Source organism: Pipra filicauda, unplaced genomic scaffold (assembly GCF_003945595.2).
Source record: "Pipra filicauda isolate LSUMZ 115617 unplaced genomic scaffold, ASM394559v2 scaffold212_size3012638_pilon, whole genome shotgun sequence".
NCBI lineage: Eukaryota > Metazoa > Chordata > Aves > Passeriformes > Pipridae > Pipra > Pipra filicauda.
The window spans coordinates 1,019,391-1,035,043 of record NW_024104324.1 but is presented as its reverse complement, the minus strand read 5'-3'; the positions used below and the strand labels follow the sequence as shown (position 1 = coordinate 1,035,043).

At 38.3% G+C, this 15,653-nt stretch overlaps 1 protein-coding gene across 7 annotated transcripts in view; it reads left to right on the top strand.

Annotated features, from left to right (window-relative positions):
* WDR20 (WD repeat domain 20) overlaps positions 1 to 15,347 on the top strand; it is a 45,756-nt gene extending 30,409 nt beyond the window's left edge. The window contains exons 3-5 of one of the 7 annotated variants that reach the window (XR_003542463.2): positions 2,002 to 3,279; positions 5,043 to 5,109; positions 14,357 to 14,437. Coding sequence is in view for 6 of the 7 variants with exons in the window: in XM_027730877.2 (XP_027586678.1) it covers positions 2,002 to 3,279; positions 14,357 to 14,410 (1,332 nt within the window). In the remaining variant the exon portion in view is untranslated. Of the gene's footprint in view, positions 1 to 2,001; positions 3,280 to 5,042 lie in introns of all 7 variants that reach the window. The other 6 variants (XM_039381114.1, XM_027730880.2, XM_027730877.2 and 3 more) reach the window with 6 other exon arrangements.
* The last annotated feature ends 306 nt before the right edge of the window (positions 15,348 to 15,653 follow it).

Here is a 15,653-nt window from a genome sequence, read left to right as displayed (position 1 = left end):
TCTATTGATATAGAAGACAGTAGGGACTTGAAAGGCTGAGGTGAGTGATACTGTGCAGCTCGTGACTGCCTGCCTAAATCAGTCTGTGTCAACAGTGGTACTCCTTCCAACTGTGACAAAATTAAACTGCTAAAAGTTATAACTTCAGAGTTTTTATCTTCCTGCTGAATTTAAAGCTCTGCTGGTTGAGAAGGGGATGAGTTGTAGTCACTTGCTGCACATCGACTTAAAGTCTCTCTGCATCTTGTCTCCTTGAGCTGATCTGTTCTCATTGCAAATTGCAGTTGTCTGTTTTTCACAGCCTCCTTGCAGTAAAGATCAGGTTTGCAGGTCTTCTGTGCAGTTTTTAGGATCATGTAGCCCAACGTGATTATGGATGTCAAATGCCATTTCTGGTATAAAAGTTGAGCCGCTGCTCTCCCAAGTAGAGGTTGTATGTCAGATTGAGCAGCTTTAGTAGAGGAGAGCAAGAAACTTTGCTTTTGCTGCCATATTAGTGATGAGAAGACTGTTGCCTTTAGCAAGCCAGAGAGCTGATGTTCCCTGTCTGTGTTCTCCTGATGTGTGCAGGTGCGTACCTGTCTAATTTCTGATATCATCATAATTGAGACCTGAATGATATATCAGTGAACACTTGAAAAACTGTTTAAAATATCACAACAGAATTGCAGAATATATTACTTTAAAGCTGCCACATTTGAAGGAAATTTGCCAGATTTAGTTACATCTCTCGGCTCTCAAATACAGCATGGCAAATTTAACCAATGAGGAATTACAGGAGAAAGACTCACTGGTTTTACACTGAGGCTTGACAGCAGGAAAAGTATAATCTAAAATGGCCAGGTGCTGCTTTCCAGTGACAGTTACAGGCCCAGAAATGTAACAGTCAATGTAGGATCCATTAGTTTGGGTTTTTTCTGTATGACAAACAGCATAGTAAGTTTTTTTGGGGGAATCTTTTTTCTTCTTTGTAAGGCTTTTGTAACTTGTTCTGGTATCCCTTCGGCTCTTCGTATTTTCCTTCTTGCCTTTTGTGTAGCTCAGCTCTTCTTTCAGCTTATAACCAGTATGCCAAGTACAAATCTTGAATGTGCTTGTAAAGAATTACTTGTCTGCAAGTTGCAGCTGAGTGGTGCCATGGTCAAATTGGTAAGTTTTAGAAGTCCAACAGAACTGCAGTAGCAAACTCAAGGAGTCAAACTTTAGCTCTTAGAGCATTGAAGACATCATGACCAGGAGCGTTTGTTTAATGTTTGTTCATTCTTTTGCAATGATAGACTCTATAAAAATGTTTTGCTTTAAAAGAAACTGCTTAATCAGGTTGTAACAGTATTGGCAGGTCCTTGGCTCTTGAAAGAAAAGTAATTGGAGGGTGGGGATTCCAAGGTGAAGAGTATGTGGTACCTTCTGAATTCACCAAACCACACACATTTACCTACTGACTTTCCAGCCACATGATAACAAGGTCACTTTGTGTGTCGCCTTTGCTCCCTGAATCAGTAAAAGCTGCTGGAGGCTCCTAAAGCCTCTATTTCAGAGGTTGGATTTTTTTTGTGATTTCAGATAAAAACAGAGCCTGAATTTACTGTTGTTGATTTGTAGACTGTTTGCTTTATAACACAGATGAGTAACTGCCTTTCTCCCTTTTAGCTTGTTCGGTGTTTCCTTGTTTCATTTTCATGTTCTTCAACCTACACAGGGAAAAGTAAATCTAAGAGCACTACCCTCAGATTCATAGCAACAGATTGGCTTGATTGAAGTATGATCTTTGTGGAATGTGACTGGACCATAATAACAACCTTTGAAAGTACTTTGTCTGAAAATAATCTCCTCTTTACTGCCTGATAAGTGTTTGCAAATACAGTAACATAGTTCCTGTCTAGAAAGTTGAGTTCACTTTAAGTAATTGTTCCTCATCCCCCAGAGAGCTCAGATTTACAGTTAATCATGAAAACTTTAATTTTCAGACTTTCTGATGTGTATCTTCTTTGTTTTTCACAGAGACTAATAGACAAGTCCAGAGTAACCTGTGTAAAATGGGTACCGGGTTCGGAAAGCCTTTTCCTAGTAGCTCATTCCAGTGGCAATATGTACTTGTATAACGTGGAGCACACTTGTGGTACCACAGCCCCGCACTACCAGCTACTTAAACAAGGAGAGAGTTTTGCAGTGCACACTTGCAAGAGTAAATCCACAAGAAACCCTCTGCTTAAATGGACAGTAGGTGAGGGTGCCCTGAATGAATTTGCCTTTTCCCCTGATGGGAAGTTCTTGGCGTGCGTGAGCCAGGATGGTTTTCTTCGCGTGTTTAACTTTGATTCGGTGGAATTGCATGGTACAATGAAAAGCTACTTTGGAGGACTGCTGTGTGTGTGTTGGAGTCCCGATGGGAAGTACATAGTGACAGGCGGAGAGGATGACTTGGTGACAGTTTGGTCTTTCGTGGACTGTCGAGTCATAGCGAGAGGCCACGGACACAAATCGTGGGTCAGTGTCGTTGCGTTCGATCCATATACCACTAGTGTAGAAGAGAGTGACCCGATGGAATTTAGCGGAAGTGATGAGGATTTCCAAGACCTCCATTTTGGCAGAGATCGAGCCAATAGCACGCAATCTAGATTATCCAAAAGGAACTCTACAGACAGTCGTCCAGTAAGTGTTACATATAGATTTGGTTCAGTAGGCCAGGACACACAGCTCTGTTTGTGGGATCTTACAGAAGATATCCTCTTCCCCCACCAACCTCTCTCAAGAGCAAGGACACATACAAATGTCATGAATGCCACAAGTCCACCTGCAGGAAGTGGTGGAACTAACCCGGGAAGTAATGGAAACAGTATCACAACACCTGGAAACTCTGTACCCCCTCCTCTTCCGCGATCAAACAGCCTTCCACACTCTGCAGTCTCAAATGCTGGCAGTAAAAGCAGTGTCATGGATGGTGCCATTGCTTCTGGCGTTAGTAAATTTGCAACCTTATCGCTACATGATCGGAAGGAAAGACACCATGAAAAAGATCACAAGAGAAACCATAGCATGGGACATATATCTAGCAAGAGCAGTGACAAACTGAACCTAGTTACTAAAACCAAAACGGACCCAGCTAAAACTTTGGGAACACCTCTCTGTCCCCGAATGGAAGATGTTCCCTTGTTAGAGCCTCTTATCTGTAAAAAGATAGCACATGAAAGACTGACTGTGTTAATTTTTCTTGAAGACTGTATAGTCACTGCTTGTCAGGAGGGATTTATTTGCACATGGGCAAGGCCTGGTAAAGTGGTAAGTTTTAATCCTTAATGCTGCATCAAAGAACTAGAACTCTGAATAGATAGTTTTCTTGAAATATAAATGAATGTTGAATATAAAATTTCTTTATGCTTAATGTAAAAAAAAATATCCTCAGAGCCATACTTTTGGATACTGCATGCCATATTTCTGAATGATTTGAAGTGTCTTGGATACAATTATTAAGTATAGTTGCCTTCCAGCAGAAGAAATAAATACTGTGCATCTAAACTATTGATCAGTGTTCTTATACTTAAGCATAACCACAATATGGTGAAAGCTGTTTATGTAAAAATTGAAGTAAAACCTGTCAAACACTAAAATAATTATAATCCTACTAACTTTTTCTACAAAATACAGCACTCCCAATGAGAGTAGCTTACGAAAAGCTGCTGCTTTTAAGTCTAATGAGAAATGTGAGCCTCTGAAAAAATTAAAGCCAAAGTGTTTTATTCCTTCATACTTTTCTGTGGTGGCCTGCCATTAAATGTGAAACCACTTCTTATTCAAACATCAGGCATTTTATGCACAGATTTGTGAGCCCTGTACTGACTGTAGCTTATATTCTTGAAATTGTGAATCAGTATTATCAAGAAACTCTAATTTTAGCCAGGTATTGATTTATGTATTTAAGTTAGATAAAATCCTGCAGGCTTTCTCTGAGTAGTTTCAGTGTTTTGTTCCTGTCAGGTTTTAGGCAATTTGATCATCGACAAGCTCGTGCTTTTGATGGCACCTGTTCCATCAATTGAACCTACATTAAAATCTATTATTGGTTCTAACCCTTGTTGTTAATGCACTTGAACACCTATAAAACTTTATTTTTCCTTCTGTCCAATGTATAGCAAGCTAAATTTTTAATGAAGCTAAATGTGGTGATTCTTTTGTTAAAAAGTACTTTGTGCTACAGTAGCTCTGTCTGCCAGCAACAGTTCAAAGGAATACAGCTATGAAAACATTACCAGAGTTGGTCTGGCAAAAAGGACCATTATTTTGGTGAAAATTTCTGAAAGGGGATGTAGATTATCACCTGAAGTAAGAGAGATTATCTGGTAATACCTGAATATTGCCATGTTGGGCAACCTAAATGAAAATCTGTTGTTCATTAGGTTTTAACCACTTGGTTCATAAATCTGACTTTTGAAGTGGAGGTACTGTATATATTTAGATACCACATCTTCATTGCTATAAACTTTCAAGTAAAACTCAATTTTTCTTAGAACTGTTTGTATAATGTAGGTTTCTTTTGAGATGTTATCAAATTTGTCACAACATAGGTGTATGCATAGAGAGCTGTGTCTGCTCTGCATCTTAATGCATATTTAAAGGTTGAATCTAAAACTAAAAGTTGTAAACCCTTCTCTGGGGAGAAGGGAGGAGGGTGTTACCTAAAAGTATTTTTTTGTCTCAGAACTAGAGATCCAGCATTAATGAAGGGGAAAAAAAAAAAGAGCATCCCCTCAGAATACTAAACTGTTTAAAACATTTGTCCTAAATGAAAATACTAAAGCAGTTATACTTTTGTGACTCAGTGCACTTCACATCTTATGAATTAACTTTAGATGCTTACAGCAGTGCCTCAGATTGCTATTGTGAGCTATATTTTCTTTTGGTTCTAAAATTCCTTCGCATACTACTAAACACTACATTGTTACATTTATTTTCAGTGGCTGAGGTGGGTTTTGTTAGACTGAGTATAACTTAAATATTTTTGTGTATTGACTTTGATTTGGAATATGACATTTCAAATATTTCAGAGATAAAGTATGCAGTACCAAAAATCAGGATTTATGTATTGGCCAATATGGAAAACTTTAATTACAGGTAAGTAATTTTCATGCTGAAGTTATCACTTTCAAAATTAATATATTGCACACTGATGTAAATGCCATATTGTTTAGGATGTATTTACTTAGAAATTTTCAAATTAATTTGTTTTTCTGATTTCACTTGCATTTCTAGTGAGCTCACTCTGCTGGTAAAAACTAAATTTTGAGGGCATGTTTACAGGGCTTTGATAAGAAAATACTTGTGCCAGAAGGACGTTATGAGCATCCTTTTTGTTTATAGGAAAGCACTTAATTTTATTTAATGAGAATTGTCAAAGTATAAAACACTCATGGTGATGTCTTTCTTACTGGGTTATATACCATCATTTCTGTTTCACCAGCTGCTTTATCGTAGGCTGTCCCATTACTCTGGGGTTTAAAGTTGCTATTTCTAGTCTTCCTTTGAAATATGGGTCCCCAAATGATCTTAAAACTCCATCACTTATTTGTCTACCAGCTCTATAGAGAGAAAGCCTCTGAGTCTTGCTGCTGTTTCCATCATTGCCTTCAAAAGGCCTTCAATAAATTGATGCCACTGCCAGCCTAAAGAAAGAATTGGATGGAAAAGTGAAGGAGGCTTGCGGTGTCTAATGTAATTCCCATTGAACCTACCTTTCCCTTTCATGTCCAATATCCATCAAAAGACATGTTGGATAATTGGACAGTGTATGACAAGTTCTGTTTATTTTTCTGGTTGGGCTGGTGCTGCCCTGAGTGGAAAATAAATCCAGAAGTGTCTCTTCAGCCATGATCCTTATGGTAGTTGATAGGCTGTACAGTGCTGACAGTGTCCTGGCAGTTTGTTTCTATACTTTCCAAATTACTGCTTCTGTGTGTCCAAAATCATACCTTGAGCTTCCTCACGGGATGTACCGTTCTTGCACTGCACTTCCAGAACTGCTGTGTGAAATCCCAGTCAGTGAGGCAAAGTGAATGGCAAAATTCAATTAGAAGCAAGTTGGATGAGGCTCAGGGTTCACTAGTTTCAATTTTTTAGTCTTATTTTTTGTTAGCCCGTTTCTGTGGAATAAGGTTCAGGTGGTGAGAAAAATAGGTTGCCTTAACAAGAGTATGAACTTTTCTTCTCAGCGTGGTGACAATGAGCTGTCATCTCTCACCCCTGCCTTTCCCAGGCCCTGATAGGAAACCTAAATGGGATTACAGAACTCTTGGATTAATCTGAAAACATAGCAAAAGTATTTTAAAGGAACCAAGGTAAACTTTATGGGCTCTCTTTATAGCTAATTCAGACTGAATTACAGGATCTGCAGAAGCAGTTAAAAAACCCCAACAAAACTCCCAAAAAACCAAAGTGGTACCTGGATATGCAAAACAGCTTTTTTCCGAATTTAGTGGTCAGAGGCACTACCTGTGTGATTCCCGTGTTTGACTTTAGAACTGACTATTCACCGTCTTTGCAGCGACTCCATTTTACGTGAATGAAAGTTGCTGATGAGTTTCCTGTGTGAGAAAGCTCGAGGTAAGATTGGCCAGAAGCACCCCCAGGTGAAATGGCAGTGTATAACCTAGCAAGAGAAACATGCTACCACTTTGTAAAACAAATGCACATGGGATTTATTTATTTGACTTATTGTACAGGAAAACTTAGACTTAAATTATAACATCCTTGAATTTTCTAGTTAACTACAATTGTAGTACAGTATCATGTTTTAGTATGACTTCTGTTTTAGTGAAAGTACTTAAACATTCATGTACTATATTTGAGTGAGATGAGCAGCTATACATACTAATTCTTCCTCAATGGAAAGGAGCATTTCATCATTACAATTGAAGTTCAATTGCTGGTATTTAAGTACTATCAAATAGATTTCTTTCAACGTGATACGGTATCTGTATAAACTTCAGGGATGATTATAGTAAAACTGAAACACAGCTATACGACATCAGGTTACCATGCTAAAATTTGAAGCTTTCTGTAATGTGCATAATAGCAAAGTTGCACATGGCCTACCCCCATTATCAGGGTGAATTAAAGCCTAGTACACTGGTGTGATATTTATAGCAAGGTATGTGTGTGTGTGTGAGTGAGGAGGTGTGAATAGTGGCTCCAGTAAAGCCAGGAGAGATCATAACCCTGTAAAGGCTTTATGATTAGGATGTCTGGACTAGGAAATAACATGACTTTTACTAAACACTTTCTAGAAAACCCATGTTCTGAATTATCACCTCTTAAAATTGGAGTATGTACTTGGAATGACTGTATATGTCTGCCCCTTTAACAACATAAAGCTACTAAATTAATATTTAAAATGCTGGCCTGCTTATGTTACAATAATAAAATTTGTGTCAGTTAATTTACTGTCAATTTACATGTAAAGATTAAACTATTTTTTCTGCATTTTATGATTCTGTATACTGGAGTTTGTTAAAGATTGACATGTTAGGTGATACTGTACAAAATTGTATTGACTACCTTTAGTGAAAATCAAAAGTAAAATTCATATGTATTTCCTTTTTACACTTCCATCTAATTTCTTGACAACTTGAATAAATTTCATAGAGCCTTTCTAACATGAACTATTGTTAATTTAACTGTTGCAATAATTAAGCTTTAAGAAGTATTGTTGGTATATTTATAATTTTAAGAAGATCATGTTTGTTTCATACTGCTTATTTTTAGCTGTTCTATTGTCACTGTTACAGCTGAAGAACTTTACTAAATACTTGACATTACAAAATAACTTGCTGGGGTTGTCCTCTGTATACTGATGTTAAATAAAAATGTGTGATTGAACTGTAAATGTAGATAACTTTCAATAGTCCTTTCCACATTTGAGTTTTAATTTATCTTGCAGTCTTTAGGTGGTCTTATGCTATCACACAGTGCTGAGCAAACGGCCACAAAGAAACTGTTAACTTGCCATATTTTAAAGTCAGAAGTTGTTGGCATCTGTAACTGCTCTGAGTCAATGTTTCACTTCATCTCAAGACGATGCAGATGTTTTAATGTTTAAATCTTGCTGATAAGGTCATGTCTTATGATAGCTATTCTTTTAGGACTAGAGTAACATGTAACAGAATACTTACCAAACCACTTTTCAAACTTGTTTAAACTCAGATTCAGTAGAACACAGACACGCATGTGTTCAGATTCTCTCTGCCTGTCAGGCAGGAGCTGGGGCAGAGTGTTGTCATTCCTTCTAGGACTCTACAGGAGCTCTTTCCTCTAAGGACTCTGATGCAGGCTTTGTTCTTGATTCCAGCTTTAGATCTTGGTGTTTACCTAATGCATGCTGAATTTACAGCCCCGAGGATGTGGCTCATAGAGCTGATTCAAGCGAACCAGAAGTAAACTAGTATAAAACTTTGGCTGCAAAATTTCTTGGAGTCAATTTTGTCGAAGACTTAAGATATTCTCCTTCCACCTGAGGGACTAGGGATTGTGTCACCCTTGCAGCAGTGTTTCAAAGGAATTTTTCAGGATTTCCAGTGTAAAAATGAGTTACTTTGGGCCCAGACTGACAGGGAGGAGTGTTGTTTGTCTCTTATGTAAAAATACTCTCTAGACTAAAGCTGAGGGAATCATCTTTCTTAGGTGAACTTGAGAACTCTGTGGTACTTCAGAAGGTATTGATTGACCACTGGATGGTCTAAACATAGAACATAAATGTATATTTAAGAACAGGTGCCAGTATAGGAACAAAATGAAATCTGCTTGAAAGCTTCTGGGAACATCCAGTTACATCAAATGATGCAAGAACTGCTTGGTCAAACCAGTTTCTCTGAAGTCAGCGTGAGCCTGAAACAAAACCACCTTCCACAGGGTTTGTGGTCAGAGAAGATTTGGCAAAAAGGTGTCTTGGAACATGAAGGCGTCATCTTGCTTGTCTTTAGTAGTGTTGCACAAACTTCTCAAGGAAATAACTTGTATGACCATGTTATTTTCTGGGTTTTTAAGCTGGATTTTAGGTAGCTGCTGGTCAACCTTATCAAATTCATTTGCCTCTTTTCTTCTGCTGAGACCACATTTGCTTTACAGCTAAACCCAGATGGGTTGCCTTAAGCCACATGTTTTTCCCTGAAGTTTTCCCTGGTTTATCTCAATTTTGTTATTTTCTAATCTGAAAATTTTACACCTTACTGACTTCTGTAGTTTGAGGAAACTAGAGAAACTGTTCCTGAGCATGTGAGCCTCTGCTACCTAAGTGAAGCTTAAGGTCCTGTTGTTCCAGGCAGGTCAGATCTCTGCTGGCAAAAGCCTTTTTTTGCCTTTCCCAGCACACAAGTAGTTGCATCTTAACTTTTTTTTTCCTCTTGGACGTGCCTATCTTCCGTTCACCAACCATACATTATTCTTGATGTCATATTGCCTAATACCACTGGACAGATTTTTAGTTAGTCTGCTTGTTTTCTACCAGCCTTGACTTTGCTTTTTGTTGACAATGAATAAAATGGTGATACAGGTCTGTTAGGAAAAAACCTCTTTTATGTACACAGAAGAGGAGTTGCAAGTGAAACCTCGAAGCCACTACAGTCTTTTATAAGGTCTGGTGTCAAATGGTTTAAGCATTTATACTTTTCTGTAATGCTGTTAGAGCAAAGGACAAAGGCAAATGGAAGACAAACAATAAATTTAAAATTCCTTTTAGTGAACGCACAAACTGCGTAAAGAAGGGTATCAACTTTGCTGATACATAAATCCCATACAAACTATTTCTAGCATGTTATGTGAATGTTCATCATGTGCTTTCCTGAGCATTCTCAGTTAAGCAATTTTATCTCCATTAGAGATTAACATCTGATTTAGTGAGTATATACAGTTCAGAGACTTTTATTCAAATGAATCAGCATTTATTTAACAAGAAACTATTGGAAAATTTGTTCATGCAAAACTTAAAACCAGTTCAGCTGATTTGACTACAGAATTTTAAACAAATGTGAGAAATCTCATTCTGTTTTTGGCATATTATTGCTCAAATACTGTAATGGATGTGGGCTCTTTTGTCAAGCAAAGGTCTCAGTCAAGATTACTTTGCTAAACAAAATAAGAATAAACTACCCATGGAATATTTTTCAAATAATAAATTCCCATTATTTCAAATACTGGGAATAGTACAAATGGTTTAACAAGTCAGTGCCATTTTTGTATGGGCATTTGTTAATTCAGCCATATTTTAATTGGTTTAATTGCATTAGTGAAGTGTTCTATGAGACTTTTTTTTTTTTACATTGGATTGTTTGTTGCGTTGAACCCTTTGTTTTTAATACCTTTCAATTTCAAAACAGAAAGTAGAAAGAGGAGCAGTTTGACATCCAGCACATTCCTGAGAGCCAGGGGAGCTGTTTCCCTGAAGGAGTTGCTCCTGTCCAGGGTAAAGGGAGCGTGTGCGAGCTCGTGAAGGAGCACAGAGCACGTGCACTTCCTCTAAACCATTCATGTGTCCAAACTTGCCGTTTATGATCGCACCTTTGGCTCCAATTAAATCTCTTCTAATTTAAATGAAGAAAATATTAACTCAGGAGTTACTGTTGACTTTTTTCCTACTTAGAAGTATAATACTATCTTCCTGGGTTTTTGTTTTTAATGCAGCAATTACACACTGATCTTTCATAGAATTAGTTTCTGCTGTGAAACCTTATGTTTCATGTCTTTTGAAAAAAAGCCAGACTTTCGTCTGGAGTGTATGTGGAATTTTTAAAAAAATACCTACCCGTGCAATCTCCTGAATGGGGAGGAGGGTTTGTCTTTGCTGCAGGTCCTCAGACCACAGCTCTGAGTGCCCTGAACGTCTGGTGCAAATGACCCTCCCAATCCTCTTTGTTGAGGCTTTTCATTCCTACCCACACAAGCCTGTTTTTACCAGATATGCCAAGTCCTGTGTGTTTCAGGAAGTCAGAGAATGTATGGACAAACATGGATAGCCCCAGCAGCTACTGCTGACACAGCCTCTGTTCAGTACTCAGCGCTAGTGACTGAGGAAAACTGACACCATCCTCTGAAAGCTTCATCTGTCATTTGTCATCCACAGTGTCCATTAAGATGGCAGATGGGGTAGCACCCACTTGGAGGACCCTCCGAGCTTGAGATGAACATTGTTTTATCTCATTCCTGCTTTGTATCTCATAACTCTTCCATTTCCCACCCCCTGCTAGATCCATGTGCTGACAGACTATTACTACTACTAAAACACTACATTTATTTCCAAAACCTTTTTGAGCAGTCTCTTAATTTATCTGTGCTGCTTTCTCAGTGGGCTATGTTTGTCCCAGAGCCTGAAGCTGCTGCACTGCTCAGCAGAGCTGTGGCTGCCATGGCTCTGCTCTTCCATGTTCCTGTCACAGCTGTTCAATGGGGCAGCTTGGCTGTTGCCCCAGTAAGTTGCTACAGCCTCTGTTCCATCTTTTCCCACCTCGTTGACCAGACTGGGTGGTTCCATCACAGCAGGCACTGTGCTCTTGTGGCTTTATTCTTTAGTTATAGGTAGGAGCTTTTTATATTTTTTCATAACCTTACCCATCGTATTATTCCAGAGAACACAATTACAACTGTTCTAGTCCCATACCCTTTGTATTACAGACCAGACTCTTATAGGGGAACTTTTGTAGCAAAAGAATAATTTTATTTGAGCCCTTACTTGCTTTTCTAACATTGTTTTTAAAGTTTCCTGTTACACCTGACATAACTTCTTTCATAGCCTTGCTTGGCTCTGGTATAATGGCAAAATTCTGTACAATCTTTGTTGTTTCTCAGGATACATGAAGAGCTTTCACCATTTTGGTGAAACTTCTGGCCTAAAAACCAAATTCATATTCTTGCTTTTCTTATATGAACATATGTCTTTTGAAATGAAGTACTTGGAAATGCTCATAGACTTTCTGGTCTCTCCAGTGGGAGTGAAGTTCTGAATGGCCATTGTAGCCTGGTCCCACATTTTAAGGAAGGACTTGCAAAGTTGTTTTCCATCTGCAAGAGCAGGAGGATATTGATCTTGAGATCATTTCCACAGCAGTGTTCCTCTGGCTTGCCTGCTCAGAGTTGCAGAATTAATTCAGAGCAAGGACTGAAATAGTGGGAGTTCCTAGGACTCACTCAAAGCCATCTGCACTGCTGCTCTTTAAAGCAGGGAGCATTCGTGGCCTGGGAGATGAAACCAGGACTGACTCCACGTTCCTACATTTGGAACTTGAATTCCAGGGTGGCTGGTAGTTATGGAGAATTAGGCACTGCATTGAATTTCAGTATGTGCTGCCAGTTTCTAGAGGAATTCTAGGAAAATGAATGACTCTTCCTTTTGTTTCCCAAAAACTAGTTGTGTTACAGCATAAATCCAATACTAGGATAGTGGTTATTTCTCCCTCTCGCTAGTGTGGTTATGAGCCTGTTGAAAAAGACTTGATATCATGCCATCCCTAGTGCTTCCTGTGTGCTTATAAAGCACATATTTGCATATGAATAGTTTGGATTGCTGATTTATTAAAGACTGAAAATAATACCTTTGGACGTCTTTTTCCAGGGTACTTGAAAGTTGTTTAGTGGATGTAATCTTCTGGCAAGAAAGACCTTCCAGTTGCTGCTGGATTTAATAGACTTGTGAAGAATGCTTCAGTAATGAACTAGAGAGTTCTGATTCATCCTCATCACTTTCCAACAAAACTTCCTTGGTAAAAAATTTCATAAGTGCTTCAGTGGCTTGTTTGCTCTAAAGTTCTGCCTTCTTTCACCATCTAGTCCTTAACTAATAACTAAGAAGCTTCTTGTTCTCATTAAATATGCAGTATCTTTGCACAGCCTGAATGTCAAGTGCAAAAAACAACCCACTTCAGTCTACCTCAGCAGTGTGAGAATCACAAAACCCCTGCATAAACCTGAGTACAAATAAAAATAAGTGTCCAAGTTCCTTCAGGTGAGATCTGTGGAGGGCACCAAATTAAGTGCCACATCCTTTATTATAAATATATGTTTATTATAAATATGGAATGTATGCACATCTACACAGATCCAGAGTCTGCTATAAATCCAGCAAACTATCCAGGTTCATAACGTGTCTGAACTGGTAGATCAGATGGTTTTTTAAAAGGAAGGGCTTTGGTTTTAGTAGAAACTTGATGACTTGAATCCAGCCAGTCTGGCTTTCTTTCCACCTCTTCCATCAGTCATGGCCTCTCATTTCTTGGATCCAAGCATGAAAGAGCTCCTGTAGATTCTGAAGATGGGACATAATTCTAACTTGTATGCTAATTGTTGCCTGAGCTTGTCTAGTTTGATGGATCTGAGTCCCGGGATCCTAATTTTGAGGTAAGGACCTAAGATGGGAGCTGCTTAGGGGAGTTGCTGAAAGTGCATTTATCATGCCTACATGGTGAGGAGTTGCATGGGGATAGTCTCTGGTGTGCTTCCAGCTGCCAGTGCTCCTCAGCCTGCTGGCGCTCGTTAGAACTAAATAATGACCTTGAAAGAACGCTAAATTGTATTCTGATATTACGCTTTTCCTAAATAAGTCTGATAAACAGTTACTTCTACATGAATGATTAAAAAGGGGCTACTGTGCACAAATCTGAAATGTAGTCTGTCCATTGGTATCCACAGGTCTATCCATAGGTATAGTTGCCTTAATCCAGAGCAGTAGCCCCTGTGTAGCGAGGGGGCCGCGCAGTCGCGGGGCTGTGTCTGAAATGGAACAGGTCTCTCTTGATTTGAATGGCAGGGTGGGTAAAGCAGCTGGTAAAAAGCTTTCCTGAATGTGAGCTTGAATTGTCATGGGAAACTTTTACTGAGCTCTTGTCAGTGTTCCATTCTCTTTTAAAATCACCAAAACAAATATTTGGTTAGATTATGTATTTTTCTATTCAAAGCTTGTAATACTCGATCACATAAAAGAGATGGAGCGTTTCCCTGTCCGGTCAGGTGTCAAACTTGTTGATAGTGGAATAGGTTTGTTTGTCACTGCCCTAATAAAATGCTGATCACTTTTTTGGTGTATGATTTTTAAAGCTTCACAGTTCACAATGACTCAAAAGTGCAAGGTAGATTAAACCAAATGCTGGGATCAGATCCTTTCCGTGTCCTAAACGCACACGTTTTGTTCCCGACTGAGAGCTCTTTGTGTGCTGCTTGGCTGAGACCGTGGTGGCTTAGAGCCTGTGTAGAAGAAGGTGCTGATGTCTGGAGTAAGCAAGTGGTGGTAAAAATAAATTGTACTCATTGTAGGTTCAGGTTAAGAACTTTATAAAATTCATGTCAGGTTCTCTTGCTGGATTAATGTAAACTGCTTTGTTTGCAGGGTTTATTGTCATCCCAAAACCAGGCCAATTCTCCAAGTGGAACTGTAGTATAGCCATCACACTACTGCTAGCAAATCTCTGAACGCAGGACAAGAAGTAATGACAGTGGAACCAGGAGCTGTTCTTCAGGCAAAGAGCATCACAAATTTTAATGTGGCAGAGTGTAAACATGGAATTATGTGAATCACATAGTGACTTGCAAAGGACAAATGCAATGGGTTCTCACTACAGCTGATCCTGGTAGGCTGCTCACCCAAGGAAGAGTTTGCATTGGAGAAAAAGCAAAAAGCTTCCTTTGGTGCTGCAGGAAAAAGTAGTAACATATTTGGTTTTCTTTATACTTTTCAAGTCCAGTGTAATTTAATCTCTCTATATAAATATATAAATAAAAGATATATATATATATATATAGTGTAAAATAAGATATGTTTCTTAAATTCAAGTAAGTTCAATGGTTAAACTAGTACTTCACCATTGTTTATTTTGCACTGATTTTTTTAACCAGAGATGGCTAGAAGACAGCCTGGAATGCACTCATGGAAAATGAAAGTCATTACTTTCTGGCTTCAAAATGTTATTCAGGAAGATGGATGCTGCAATCATAGATTTTTTTAAAACAAAATTGTTTTGCACTTAAATAGTTTAATGCTAATAGAGAATTACTTTAAAATTGGTGTTCAGACACCAGAAAAACTATGTTGTGGAGAAAAGATCCTTTGTATCTATTAAACATTTATTTTAATATTGTTGTTTTCAACGGCAATCGGCTCTGTATTATATGTATAAATAATGTAATTCAGTGATGGGGGAGGGGAGTAAGGGATCATTACACTAGAGATTCTCATTCATTTAAGAAAGTGATATTTCTAATTCAGAAAATACATATTAAACTATCTTGAATATGCATTTTTGTTTACTTTCTGTTCAAATTCGATCACTTTTGATGTAACCAATCCTTTGTTGAATTAAATGTTTGGTACAGAAATACTATCTAAACTTTGTAGAACAAATTCCTTTCAAAAATATCTCACCTAGAGTATTACTTCTTATTTAATAGAGTTGAATTTCACTTAGGAAAGTGAAATACAATTGTTCTGTTCTCATTCCTAACAGCTTATCTCCAAACACATAATGAAGTTTAAATACATAATGCAGCACAAGTCTCACAGGCAGAGCTTCTTGAGGTAATCCTGTAGTCTCGTGTGTTTGGAGTTGGGAAGTGGAAGATCCCAGAGTAGTAGCTGTACACTCTTTCTGACTTGGCAGTCAGAAACTGGGTCAACATACTGGAGTATT